At 39.5% G+C, this 15,136-nt stretch overlaps 1 protein-coding gene across 2 annotated transcripts in view; it reads left to right on the top strand.

Annotated features, from left to right (window-relative positions):
- Positions 1-2,485: 2,485 nt before the first annotated feature.
- The window catches only part of LOC308525169 (fatty acid desaturase 2-like protein FADS2B), a 29,338-nt gene continuing 16,687 nt past the window's right edge, over positions 2,486-15,136 (top strand). For both annotated transcript variants that reach the window (XM_081099950.1, XM_081099951.1), the window contains exons 1-3: positions 2,486-2,903; positions 10,203-10,313; positions 13,703-13,900. In XM_081099950.1, the coding sequence (XP_080956076.1) occupies positions 2,514-2,903; positions 10,203-10,313; positions 13,703-13,900 (699 nt within the window). In that variant the 5' untranslated portion in view covers positions 2,486-2,513. The remainder of the gene's footprint in view (positions 2,904-10,202; positions 10,314-13,702; positions 13,901-15,136) is intronic.

The following is a 15,136-nucleotide window of genomic DNA, read 5'->3' on the forward strand; positions in this document are numbered from 1 at the left end:
ATATTTAGGTAACTACATAGGCTTTCTCCTAGTTCTTAACCCCTCTGCACCAGCTGGGTAGGCTATAATTTCATTCACATGTATCCATTTCTCTTCCATTACCCTGTTTCTCTCTTTATTCCACAGAATTGAGTAAAATAAGAATGAAATTATAGGGAGTCAGTTCCTCCTGAGAGAAGATAGAACAGAACTCTTAGCCTAAAAAGTCCCAGATGTCCCCTTTATTTTGGGGTGGACAAAAGGCAGAATCAAAAGAGTTTCACCTTTCATAATCAAACACCTCTGGTCTCTCTTTCTGGCCTTAATAATGAAGGTGTTTTCTATAATATTTCTTTTAAAACAAATAAAATTATGTGAGGCTTGAGGGTCTGAAAGAATAGCAAACACAGGTGACTACCTTCCAAAGCAAAAATAAAAATATCTACAATAACAATAATAACAGCTGCTTCATCTATTGCAACCTCTAGGTATTAGGTACTATGCTAACCTCTTCCCTTCCTATATAATAAAACCCTAATATGCAAATCGACTGAACGACAGAACGACTGGTTGCAAACTTATGAGTATAGTTTCTGTTCACCCCATTTTATAAACTAACAAAACTGAGGCACAGAGATAATAAGAATCTTGTGTAAGAATATTCAGCTGAGATATTTCTGGCTCCAAAGTTTGTTATTTCCAGGATTGTAAACAGTCTCCTGGCCTTCAGAGAGACTGTACAAAACAAGTACAAATGTCTATTTGATATCGAAGCAGGCAAACTCCCTGAACTCCCTCTCCCACAAACTTCCAACCAGGTTGTTGTCTTCAAACTTCACTTATACTGAAATTCCAGAGCTATCCTGGATTTATAAATGTAGCTTCTGAATACCAAATGTATTTATGTTGGATTTCTAAAACTCCCATACAGAAATTATGGAAATTACTGAGGGTTTCTGTAAATACCGTAACACTTATGTTAATTTAATGTAGTTCTGAGAATTGTGTTTATTTTTTCACTTTACAGATGGAAAAATGAAAAACCAAAGAAGTAAAGTAATTCACATCATGTTGTACAGCTAATAAGTAGAAGAGCTCAAATATGGTCCCAGATTCTTCTAGCTCCAAAATCTATGCATTTTCTTTCTTTCTTGGGTTCCCTATTTAAGAAAACAAAATCCTGCTTTATCTAAATTATACAAGTAACATGTCTTCATTTGCAAAAAAAAAAAAAAAAAAAATTTTAAAGGACCACACAGAATAAAAAAAGAAAAAAAACTTTAATAACAGGGAGAACTAATGCCAATATTTTAACATTTTTTTCTCCAATCATGAGCAGAATATTATTTACTAATTTTTTACTTCTTATTTTGCAAACATTAGTCCATGTAATTAAATATTATATATATGCATATATATGTATATATATAATATTCCATTTATACATCAAAAAAAAGCCTTGTTTATAGTTGGACATTTAAGCCATTGCTGATTTTTAACATTTATAAATCATAAATCATACTGGAATAAATCCCTGAGTACATAAATCTTGGGCTGAAACACTGATGATTTACTCAGTATCAATTTCTAAATATGAAAATAGGCTTTTTCTATTATTTCTTTTTAACATTAAGACACCACCACCACCATCACCCTTTAATCTCTTCTTCACTTCATTTCTAAACCACCGAGTCAAGATATGTCAGATTCAGAGAACCGAATGGAAAGAGTTCAGGACTTGGAATCAGAAAATCTGGATTTACTTCTCACTGATAAGGTGATTGTGGCTCATCTTACCTGAGGTCTTCAGACAGTGTTTTCTCACCTGGAACATGAGACACTAACAGCACCTCCCTCAAAAGGTTAATGTGAGGATTCAACCAGATAAAGCACATGACCAGGGTTTTGTAAATAAATCATGTGTTCTAGCAAACAGCTGTGGCTGCTACTTTCAGGTGTGTTGACAGATTTGGACAGCTTTCAGAGGGAGATAAAAGAGAGAAACTGGTTTACTGTTGACATGCTCTTCTGGTACATATAAACCTTTACAAAAAGTATTTTTAAAAAGTTTAAAAGCCCTGGGAAGAAATAGCTGTCAAGTCCATGAAGCATTCATGTCATCCTGGAGATTTTGAAAGCTTCTGCTCACATGTTGAATTAAGAAATCTGGATGTTTTCATTCAGAGAGCTAGGAACCCAACCCACCTTGATGCAGAGCAGAAAGTTACTTGACAGAGCCTAGCCCCTCCTCCTGGGGGGTTGGGAGGGGCGGGCAACAACATTGTGCCGGCCTACCATTGGTCACAACTCTTTACTTAAGGACTTAATGGTGACAGATGCTGCTTAAGAGACCAGCCAGCAGGGAGAGAAGTGAGGAGAGAAAGGTGGTTCAGCCTCCATCCAGGCAGAAAAGATTCAGGACAGACAGAAGTGAGAGGCTGGTCAAGTTTGGGAAGAGAAAATTAGGCTAAAAAGAAGTGTTCTGTGCAGGCATCATACTACAAATGGAATAAAAGGGAAAGAGGGATTAGTTTATGATCCAATCAGAGGTGAGGATTGGAAGTTTCAGGAGTCAACCCAGACATCTCAGGGGTTCTGTGATGATGAAGATTGAAGAGAAGCATGCAGCCAATGGGAGCCATGTAGGAAAGACGCAGCTGCCCCTGGGGGAGAAGCATCAGGCAAACGACAAACCAGAAGCAAACGGGAAAGCACAGGTCTCCCCAAAGCAGGAGGCAGATGGGAAAGGTGACACACCTAGAAAGAGCCTCAACTTGTACAGTTGGCAGGAGATCCAGAGACACAATCAGGAGACCGACCAGTGGCTGGTGATCAATCGCAAGGTCTACGATGTTACTAGCTGGGCAGACCGACATCCAGGTGGCAGGCGGGTTCTCAACCACTACGCGGGGACAGATGCCACGGTAAGGAACGCCACGTTCTATCCTCTCTCTGTTCCAGCTGCTGGGTGGGTGGGACCTTGACTCTCTTCCCAAAGGCATGTCAAGTAGGTGCTCATCTCCTCCCAAACTAATTTTTCAGGATTCCTATCCGGCAAGGATTCGGAAGCAACGTAAGCCTCAAGGTCTAGCTATTATCTGAATCAGGTTTGGGATGAGCTCAGATGTTGACAGTGGGTACTATATTTGCGTAGTCTGGTTTTCGTTTTGTTCTTGGTGTTTTGCTTTGAAATGAAGTTGCTGTTTTGTAAGAAGAAAGTTACAAATAGGTGAGTAAAATCTGGGGGGAAAAATGTACCCAAGTATAAATTTCTCAGGCTCTTTAATTTGGAGTGTTCAAAAGAAAGTCAGTGATTCGTCTGTTAAGCATACCAGTAAAAATGTTGTTAATAACAATGGTGAAAGCCTACAATGACATAGGCGTTTAGGCTTTGCAGAGCTCTTTTGTGTCCTGCAGCTTGTTCAGTGTCAAAGAGGTAATACAACTCACTTTTATGGAAGAAGAAATTAAAATCAGAGAGGATAACTGATTGGCCCAAGGTCACCCAACAACAGAGCTCCGATTCAAAAACTTATCTTTCTTAGCTTCCAATCCTCCACTTTTCTTCATTACTTCTCCTCACCACCCACCAAAGCAGCAAAGGAAATAAAATAATGTAACATTTATTGGATGCGTAGAATACCTTAGACACATTCAAATGCATCACCTCACTTAAACCTCACCATGGTGAAGGTGGATACCATCTCCATATTACAGATGAGAAAATTAATGTTCAAAGAGGCAAATAATGCTCACAGCCACCAAGTAATATTGCCAAATTTTGAAATCAGGGAGGTGTTTTACCATAAAAACCTTTGTAGCTGAGTCCTTACAAATAAAATTTCCTTTTAACATTTAATAGGAAGGTCTTTTGAATCCTTAGATGCATTTAGGAAGCCCTTTTAAAATATTCTATAAGGAAGATTATTTTTTTTGCCAATTAGGAATTTTATTGCCCACATTACACAGTTGAAGAAATGAGAGTAAAAAAATATAACTAACCTTGTCCAGCCAGAATGGCTCAGCGGTTGAGTGTCCACTGAGGAACCAAGAGGTTACTGTTCAATTCCCAATCAGGATACATGCCCAGGTTGTGGGCTCAATCCCCACTAGAGGGGGTGCAGGAGGCAGATGTTCAATGATATTTCTCATTGATGTTTCTATCTCTCTATCCCTCTCCCTCTCTCTCTCTCTAGAAATCAATAAAAACATATTAGAAAAATTTCTAACTAACCCAAAATCAGAAAATTAATATGTGGAGTAGGTTCTTCTTCTTCTACCATCTTCATATCTTGATTCTAAAGTCAGGCAAATACATTTCTGAACGTACCTTGCTACTTCCCCAACACTTCCATCAGACATATGTTTTAAACAAAGTTCAACCTTTTATTGAGAAAATGAGCATGGGCTTGTAGCAAGGGATGGGATACCTTTGTATCAGGAAGATAGATGGTGGGTAGGAATCCAGAGTGCTGAGGATAGAAGTGAGGTGGAAATAATGTGTGCAAGAATAAAAAGAGAAAGTAACAAAAATAAAATGGAATAAAAAATACTACAGATCCCTAAGTATCCCTTCCCGCATTCCCACAACTCAGGGAAAACATGGTTGTTGCTTTCCTAACTCAAGTCATAGAATGAACTCAGCGGATGTGTTTGCAAAGATGTGGGTCTCAGCCACCGTGAAAATCATGGATAAATTCTAAGCTAGAGGCAGCTCAGATGATAAATCTCTAATTTGCTGATAATTTTTACCTCCCAGAAGTTAGGAAGAGATGTGATTCTGATCTAATTCTAGCCAATAAGGAGAATTGATAAATAAAATAGAAACTATCAGAACCCCAGATTAAAATACTCATGCCACCTTAGGATTCATATCCTGAGAATGAAAATCCTGAGCTTGTTCAGTCATGGACCTCAGATATTAGGAAAGTGAATCTAAAAATGTTCAGAGAAAAGATTCTCCAAGGGAAGGTGGCTCAAGAAGATTGGGAGGGTGCTGGGGAAATTCTGACACCCACAACATGCTGTGACTACTCAGTGAATGGAGAGCCTGGGATCTGGGGTCCTTCAATGAACCTGGGAAAGTTATTGGAATGCTCTGCACCTCAGCTTCACCATCGGCATTCCCCATCTAACTGGTTTATGGTAAATGGGACTGATGCTTGTAAAATGTTCAGAACAATGTCGGACACTTTAATAAAGTTCCATTCCATTGTAGCTACAACTATTCATATCTCCGACATCCATAGCCTCCAGGGTGTGATTATCACTTTCTGTTTACTACCAGCTTAGAAATCCTGATTCTATTGGGTGCCATCTATTGGAAACAGAGCGTACAAGGTGGAGGGCACCATGCTCTCTAGAGAAGGAGGGCAGAACAAAGTCAGAGGCCTTGATGTCCAATACTCTCTCTACGACTTGAGAGGCCTTCGTAGGTTATGCCCTGATAGGGAAATGTGGACCCAAAAATAGTCTCTTTGTGTTGGCCCTGGACTCATGACTACCCCTGTCCAGAGTGTGCGCCTTTTTTAAAAAAATTTATTTACACAGCGACTCTTCCCCAAGCCTTCATCCTCCTCATAAAAGGTCATTCATTCACTTATGAGTGACTGCGTAAGTAAATAGGATGAAGGACCCTAAACTGACTTATGGATATCTGGCTTAGGTAACTAGGTGGTGATATCTATTATGGGACAGGGGAGCCGGTTTGTAGGGAGAGTGGAAAGAGAGAGATAGTTTGCGCTGGAGCTCAGCTGAAAGTATCATAGAAAACATATCTTAGTACAAGGAACAGTTTTCAAATATGGAAAGTTCTCAAGAAATAGAATGAGTTTCAGTGAGAAAAATAACTCTCTGCTTATCCCTGAGGGTGAAAAGAAATCTGGGTGAGTTCATGTGACATTCTCTACTCCAAATTGGTTCTCTTCCAAGAAAATAGCAAAAATTGCATTCTCCTCACAAATCGGCCTACTCACAACTCATGCTGTACCCAAAATATGAGGCAAACTTGTTCTGGTCATTGCTTTGGAGCAGATGAAATCTGAAAAGGGTGAGCAGCGAAGAAATTACTCAATGGGTGTCTGTGGTTGGGCACTGAATACTCTGATGAGCTTTTCTGGAGTAAATCAGGTTCTAGTTATTTTGTTTTGTGATTCATGCAGACATTTGTCATCAGTTTTTTCTTTCCTGAATTTTGGGAAATTTTAACCCACCTCAGATGAATTAAATAATATAAAAATGCAGTCATTTAATGATGTCTGATTCCAGAGCTTAACCACTTATCTAGACTCTCAATCAGTTTTGGAATGACTGAATAAATGAACATAGGGATTAATGAACCTATGGGGTAGACTGAGTAGCAGTATTATTCACATTTAGAAAAAAAGATTAAGTAATCTTCCCAATATAAACCAGCCTGCTCCCCTACTAGCCTGCACTGTGACTGTGGGTGGTTGCAGCTGAAGAGTTGGCAAGCAGAGTGCTGGCTGAATTTCAGCCCATACATTCCCTCCTGGCTGGGTGCCTTCATGCAGGGCACAACCTGGATACAGTACTTGAATTGTAAAGGCAAGATTTTGTCTCTGGCATTACATACTTTTCTCTTCCACTAGGAATCAGACTGCTTTTACAGTAAAGCACATCTTGTTGTCTCCCATGAAGAAGCAGCAAAAAATTATCAGGATTACCAAGCTAGTTGTGAAAATAACATTTTTCCTGTTTTGAAAATAATAAATTTTGATATAAATTTATGAATAGGTTTAGGATTACAGATGATGGTTGAGAGGAAATTCAAAAGGCTAACAGATGAAAAGGAGAGAGGCTAAAGCAGCAGAAAGGTCAGAAAATGAGAGATACGGAGGATAGGAAGGGGACAGTGGTGCTTAAGAACTATATCCTCTGAATTCAACACTTTAATGATCCCAACTTTCTCCTTGTTATAAACACTCTATATTCAGCCCTAGCCGGTTTGGTTCAGTGGGCAGAGTATGGGCCTGTGGACCAAGGGGTCCTGGGTTTGACCTCCAAAGGGTTGTACCTCCGTTGCAGGCTCCTCCTCAGCTGGGGCCCTGGTTGGGGAATGTGCAGGAGGCAACCAATCAATGTGTTTCCTTCGCATCAATGTTTCTCTCTTTCTGTCTCTTCCATTCTCTCTAAAAATCAATGGAAAAATATCCTCAGGTGAGGACTAAAAAGAAAAAAGAAAAACCCTATATTCATGTATTCATTCATTCATTTCCCTTACCCATTAGACATGCATGATCACATGCCATACTCCAGGCATATTGATAGATGTTATGTATAATGGAATCAATAGCACATGGTCCCAATCTTCAAAAAACTCAAAGGCCACTAGAGAAAGGGTAGAGACACAGATTGCTTACAATATAATTTGAAAAGTTCTAGGAACAAAGTGTCATAGGAGCCCAGAGGAGACCATGAATAATTTTCCTGGGTAGGTTCAGAGAGGAAATATTTCATTTGGATCCTGAGGGGTGAAGAGAGCTTTTGTGTAGAGAAAGCAGAGGAAGGCAATGAAGGCAATGAAACAGTGTAAAACTGCAGAACCATGAAGAGGCATGAAATGATTATTGAATTGGGAGAGATCCAGTGAATAACATGGTTCATGAAGGGTATGATAAAAGCTAAGCCTAGGGAGAGAGGTTGAAACCAGAGGCAAAGTGATTCACATGATTACAACCTAAGGTGGAGAGACACCATTACTCTATACTTAGCAAATACATACTGATTTTAGCACCATCCCCAAACAATCCGATGATGCTCCTCTCTTGAGAGGGCTTTCAAAAATATATATACATGTTAAGGCTGTAATGGACCTTTACAGCTTCATGGCTTTAAAGTCACAAAGCCCTGAATTCAAATCCTGACTCTACTATTCACTGTGGTATTTGGAGCCAGACATTTCTCCCCTCTGAGACATGGTTTCTTTAACTTTACAACAGAATCAATGAAACCTCACAGCACTAAGATGATGATTGTGAATTGGCCCATAGAGTATCTTGTACATAGAATACATTCAATAAATATTGGCAGTATCTCTTTTCCCCTTCATTTTATCCCCTCTCCTTTCTTCAGCAGGAACATACTTGCCCAAGAATGTTGGTAACAGAACTCGTTTTTGCAGGTCTTTCAAGAGGGGATTTCACAACTGACTCAACATTCAGTCTCGATTAGGAAATTCTTCTAAATCAAGTATTCTAAGACTAGCTAAACTTTTTTATTGCACTGCCCATCAATACAATGAAAAGAATTCCACAGAGCAGGGCAATGCCTACTGTTCTGGAGCACTGTGTAGGTCTTCAGTCCCTGCTATCACAGTGCTGAACCTTGCAGCGGGTCAGAAGAAATACTGAGCCCAGAGGAATGTGATTGTCAGCACACTGTTCCAGGACTTTGGATGACTGCTCAGACTAAGATGAAATTTCAGTAGCTTACCTCTCCTTTACACTCTGATCTTTATCAATCAGAATGCTTTGCATTCTAATCTGCTCCCAAACAGCAAGCAGACCATGATTTTTCAGTATGGATCATCAGGAAATACTTTAATCACCTTCTAAATCACTAAATTATTCTCTTCATAGTTAGGGGAACTAAGTTTCAGAATCATTGAATGTGATAATAAAAAACACCTTTCAAATCATATAGTTGGGCATTTTCCAAGGGGGTTAGAGGAGGTGTGCAGAAGCAGAATGGACAGTCGAGCTTGGACTGCTTTTAGCAGATACAAATCTCTTTTCACATTAGTGAATCTAGGTGAAATAAATCCAAAGAGTTGATATTGCAGATTTCCAATTAACCTTATTCATTATATAAGCACCTTTTTATAAGTAGGGTATATAGTTCTTGGCTATGTCTAAAGTTGCTCTATGATTTAAAGATGGTGAATTTATCATATTTACCAAAATAATTCAGATCTCACAACACATTAGAAATTGGAGTATAGGAAGAAAATATCTGAATTGCTGCATGCAAAGAAGATAAATATTAAGTTCTTATCACTAGCGATATACAAGAAAGATAACTAACATATATTGAGAATTATCTATCTGCCAACCATATTCTAATTAATTCACTTAATGCATATAATTCTTTTCTGACTTGAGCAGCTATTATCATCACTTTCATGTTAAAGAAAAGAGAAGTACAACTAGGTCAAGAGACTTGTCCACAACTACACAGCTAGTAGGTGGCAAAGCTAGGATTTATATACAGGAAGGTTGCTCCTGTGTCTATGCAACAACATAACTATGCAACAACATAACTCAGAGTAATGTGTATGGTTTCCATGTATTCAAGTTACAACCTTGTTTATATTTCTTCATTTTTAATCACCCTCATCCCCAAAGCCATAATAGCAGAAAGTCTAGCATCTTCCTCTTAGAAAATCCCCCTCCCTCCAAAACTTTAAATCCCCAAAGGAAGAGGATGTTTCTCACTTCCAAATATAAGCATGATATAGGAACCACTCCTGCTTCTCATAGCCATTTGAAATATTTACTTAGCAAGGGACCTGAGATGGAAAAATATAATTGATCAACTCAATTCTGTGTCTGGCTACCACAAGCCCCTGCAGATACTGCCTCATGTTTTTAGGATCAGTGACAAACTTAGCCAAGAGTGTGCTACTCCAGATAACCCAGAGCTCAAGGGCTATACTCCCACACTTTCTTCCATATTTTTCTTAAACAACCATTATCAACTTTGTGGTTTTTGTTTTTAAATAACTTAATTCAAGAACCCCATTCCTCTGGTCCTTGGCTAAGAACCCAGCAGCAGACTTGGATGGAAGACATGATCTGCATAGCCAGTCTTGATTGCTGCATGCCTTAGCTAGTGTAAGCAACTTCAACCCCAAGCATGATGTTGGATTTGAAAGATTTATCATGGCCCATAAACTCAAGCCATTATTTCTTCTGGTTCTCAATAATATAGAGGTCTCTTCCAATTCTTGGGGATAATCTGGCTGCATTGGACTTGCCTAGTGAATCAGTTCATTCAGTAGGTGGATCTCCAGCTTTCATAGAGTATTTCCAAGGGTAGTTTTGCTTAGTCCACTTGAAGCATCAACCGGGAATTGTAAGCAAATTCTCTACAACAGAGTCTGTGCTGGTTCTCAAGATGGGCACAGGGTGAGGTCAGGAAGGGGACTAATCTGTAGATAAGCATGTCTCTTCTAGCCTCTAACAATTCCCTCTGGTCTACAGGATGTTTTCAGAGCCATGCACCTGGAGATTGACATTGCACGATTGTACCTTAAGCCACTGCTCATTGGAGAGCTTGCCCCAGGAGAGCCAAGCCAGGAGAGAAACAAAAACGTGAGTGATGTCTCAGGCCTCAAGAGTATGTGGAGGGATGGGTCCAAGGTATATTTCAGGTTCAACTTATCATTTTCTGTGAGCACCCAGCCATCATGCCTGGGTGGACATGCAGTAGTGTGAATAAGTGAATGCCACATATTTCCAAACAATGTTCTCCTCCCACTCAGAACTCTGAAACCTCTGTGAAACAAAGGAATAGAATTTTTGGTCCAGTGCCAAACAGTAATTCCATGTCTCTAAACACCTACTCCATGCCAGGTAATTTATACATATAATTTTTGCCAGTGACTGCTTGTAATTATTAGTTTAATGTCTATGTCTATGCTCTCTGATACACTGTGTTCCATGAGAGAAGAGATTGTGTCTATGTGGCTTATCCCTATGTCCTCAGGACTCATCTGCACAGGATCAGACATATAATAGAAACTACATAAATAGCTGTTGCATCAAAGATGTGACTATATTCTGACTACTGCCCTTTTGAGATTTGGGGGAATTATAGTCCAGGGAAAATGAATTCCTTTCTGAAAGTCCCACAGCTGGTGTGTTGAAATGCTGAGACTCCAAGTCACTCTTTTCTGACCTCTATCCATTAGGGATTCCCAAGGAAGGACATCACTCTTTCTTCTTCCAATACTTTGGCTACCTGAACACTGTCTTCCAAAGGACAGGGTCTCTATAAGATTAAAAATCACCAGGATGATTTTACATAAAGCTTAAAGGGATTTCAGCTAATAAACAGCTTGCACTTTATAATTCTTTGGAAATAATTTGTACAAAGTGCTGACCCCATCTATCTCTGCGAGGCAGGTAGAATAAGGATTATATTTCCACTTTAAGAAATGAGGAATCAAACTCACAGAGGTCCAGGGAGAATCTGAGGATATAGAACTGGTTATGTGTAGACCTGAGACAAACACTTCAGCTCACTCAGTGGTTCTCAACCTGTGGGTCGCGACCCCTTTGGGGGTCGAATGACCCTTTCACAGGGGTCGCTTAAATACATCCTGCATATCAGATATTTACATTATGATTCATAACAGTAGCAAAATTACAGTTATGAAGTAGCAATGAAAATAATTTTATGGTTGGGGGTCACCACAACATGAGGAACTGTATTAAAGGGTCGCAGCATTAGGTAGGTTGAGAACCACTGCTTAGATCCATGTGCATCCCACAAGGATTTGTGTGTCAAGAAGCATGGCTCTATGTTCAGAAGGGTGGGCTCTGAGGGTAGACAGCTTAGACTCACAACCTAGTCCTGCCATAATTTATCTAAGTTTAGGCCATTTACCAAAACTCTCTGTAGCTCAGCTTCTCTCTGTGTAAATGGCAACAATAGAACCAACATCATTAGAGTTGTTGGAATATTATGGAAAGAGTTAAAGGCATTTAAATGCTCAGACCAGTGTCTGGAACACAGTAAATAATAAATTTTAGATGCTATCATTATCATGAACTTTATATCACTTAGGGCAGGAGGCCCTGAGTTAAAAGAGGAAGATGATGCAAAGCTTTGTTTTTCCCAAAAATATTCTCTAGGGAAAAGAAACTCCCACTAATGGCTAAGAGCTATAAGTGTTCATTTTTTAAAAGAGTGTTGGTCTCTGGAGGTAACGATCTACCATAAATTTTCTTTAGTGCATCTATGTGAAGATACATATGTAAGTACAGATGGATAGAAAACTAAAGAAAATTTAGGGTTACCCCCAGAGATCAACACTCTTTTAGACAATAAATGATTATCTTGTATTTACCCAAATATATATATGTAGACAATTAATGTTTAAGCACAAAACTGGGTGTCAGGAAGCGTAAGTTTAAATCTGGCATCTGTCACTGACTTGCTGATGGTTTCAGACCAATCACTCTTCTGGGCTTTGGCAACCCTATCTCTGTAAATAAATAGGTTGGAAAACATGACCAAGCTCTGAGGCACTCTAGAGATGACCTATTAAAATTATCTATGGCCTCCAGATTCCAGGGTTGATGAGGGCCTCATCGATGAGCCCATCCAGACTTTTCCCAGGTAGTAGATCCTTTAAACGTTGCATCAGTGAATTTTTAAATGAAATTGTTTGACTTCTAGAATTATGTTCCTAGCTCTTTTTTATTTCAAATTTCTTCCTTTCTTACATCTGAACATTCCTTCTCTTTCTTATACTCTTGTCACTTTCCCAACAGGCCTGGTTTCAACCCCATAACAGTCATTAAGCTAAGAGATATTTCTGCCCAGTCTTTGAGCTGGCTCTCTAGTATGATGTGACAATGGAGGCTAGCATTGTACATACACACACATGCACATATGCCCGGTGCATGTGCACAGAGCCAGGACCTTTCCAGCAAGCAGACACTCTAATGCCACTAGAGATCTGTCTTGTTTCTGGGGCTCTTTTGAGCATCTCACAGTGAATTTATCCATTGAGCTAATCTAAGTGACCTATATCTATTTATCTTCATCATCTTCTATGAGCCAGCCCTTTGAACATATAAACAACTGACAGTGTAACAGAATGACAGATCTCAGAGGGAAGGAGGGTGCGAGGGCAGGAAGAGATTAACCAAAGAATTTATATGCATATATGCATAACCTATGGACAGACAACAGTAAAGTGAAGGCCTGAGGTGGGGCAGGGGCTAGGTGGAGGGGACAAAGGGGCAGAAATGGGGGATAACTGTAATATTGTCAACAATAAAAATACTTTTTTAAAACTGTAAAATGTCACTTATAGAATGTACCAGTATCTATGGTAACATAGATCCATACAGACAACAAAGTTCTCCAAAGCATAACCAGAAATCCGTCAACACCTGAAATAATACTGATTGTTTCAAAAACAACTGTTAGACTTTTGTTTATCTTTTTTTTTAAATATATTTTTCTTGATTTCAGAGAGGAAGGGAGAGGGAGACAGAGATAGAAGCATGATGAGAGAGAATCATTGATCGACTGCCTCCTGCACGCCCCCAACTAGGGATCGAGCCCACCTGTGCCCTGACGGAGAATTGAACCGTGACTTCCTGGATTATAGGTCAACATTCAACCACTGAGCCACGCTGCAGGCTGACTTTTATATATCTTTACTGACCACCACCACCCCTCAAAAAAAGACATTAATTCTAAGTTCCATGCAGCTTGAGTACAGTTGACAAACCACTCCTCATCTTTCTCCTTTCTAAAGAAAAAAAAATTATTATAACATTTTTCAAAGGATTTTTTTTGCTCATTGTTTTTTGTTTTCAATTCTGCCCTATTAAATATATTAATACTAATAAATTTCTATTTATAAAATTAAGGTATTAATAACTTAATAAAATATATTAGTAATTATGATCATTTGAGCTTTCTCCTGAAAGAACTAATTTCCTCCTTGAATATTTCACAGGCCCAGTTGGTGGAAGATTTCCAAGAACTGAGGAGGACATTAGAGGCTATGAACATGTTCAGTGCCAACCTGGGGTTCTTTTCCCTTCACCTCATCCAGATCTTGATTTTGGAAGCGCTGGCTTGGCTAATGCTGTGGCATTTTGGCAATGGCTGGCCAATTACAATATGTATTTCCTTTCTTCTCACAATTTCTCAGGTAAGCAGGTATCCTAAGCCCAGACAATGGCTTTGGGGGGAGGTTCAGAATTTCTTCTTCTCTCTTTAGATTGGTGTCAGCTGCTGCTGGATACTTCTTGGCAAACTAATCATTGGTGTCTGACCCAGCAGATTATCAAACCTTGCTGGGCCCAAGTTCTCTTGACTGTAAAATGGGGGGATAACAATTTTTTTTATAAAAATCTTCTGAGGAGGACTAATCAAGTTAATGTGAACACCACCTAGCACAATCACTGGCATAATGCAAATATTTAATTTATGACAGTTGCTACTCCTTACCCAATTTTGTCCACAGAAGTTCAGTTTTCAGTCACGTAACATTCATCTTTATTTTTCATTCATTAACCAACCAACATTTATCAATGTATAGACCATGAATTCTTCAAGAGCAGAGAATACATCTTATCTATATATGTAAAAGCCTAAGTGACCGACCGACCATTCGACCATCTGACTGGTAGCCAAGACATGCACTGACCACCAGGGGGCAGACACTCAACTCAGGAGCTGCCAAGCTGCTGTGACTTGGCAGCTGCAGTTCTTGGGTGACGCACCTAGAACCAGAGAGGAGGGAGCCTGATTCCGGGGTGCATCGCCCAAGAACTGCCCTCTCTCAATCCGGGACCCTTTGGGGGATTTTGGAGAGCCAGTTTTGGCTGGATCCCCACAGGCCAAGCTGAGGGGCCCCACCGGTGCAGAAATCCATGCACCCGGCCTCTAGTATGAGAATAAGAACATATAGATTCTGCCATAAATGACAACCAACACCTGGCATGTAGACTCGATAAATCTTTGCTGACTAAAGTATGAATGTCTGAACATAGCCTTCTATGAGCACAACACTGTGTTTTGGACACAAAGGGAAATGCACCTGGTCCCTGCCTTGGAAATGAGCCATCCAGTGAGGAAGATTGCCATTGAAGTATCTAAACATATTACATGACACAATGACATTGATGCCAAGGAGAGGGACAAGCATGTGCTGTTGGAGCAGAAAAAGGCATTTAATTCTGAATGGGATAAATGGGGAAGGCTTTATGGGGAATTAACATCACTGTTAATTCCAGAATATTTTATATTAACTTATTTCTTGAAAGCCACATTGCACGATTCCTTGAAAAGCAACTTTAGAAGCAAGAAAAGAAGCAAACTTTGACCAGGAACTTTACATGTATTTATGTTGCACAACAGCCCAAAGCTGTTATCCCTGCTATTA

This window comes from Myotis nattereri (assembly GCF_964212035.1).
Source record: "Myotis nattereri genome assembly, chromosome: 9".
NCBI lineage: Eukaryota > Metazoa > Chordata > Mammalia > Chiroptera > Vespertilionidae > Myotis > Myotis nattereri.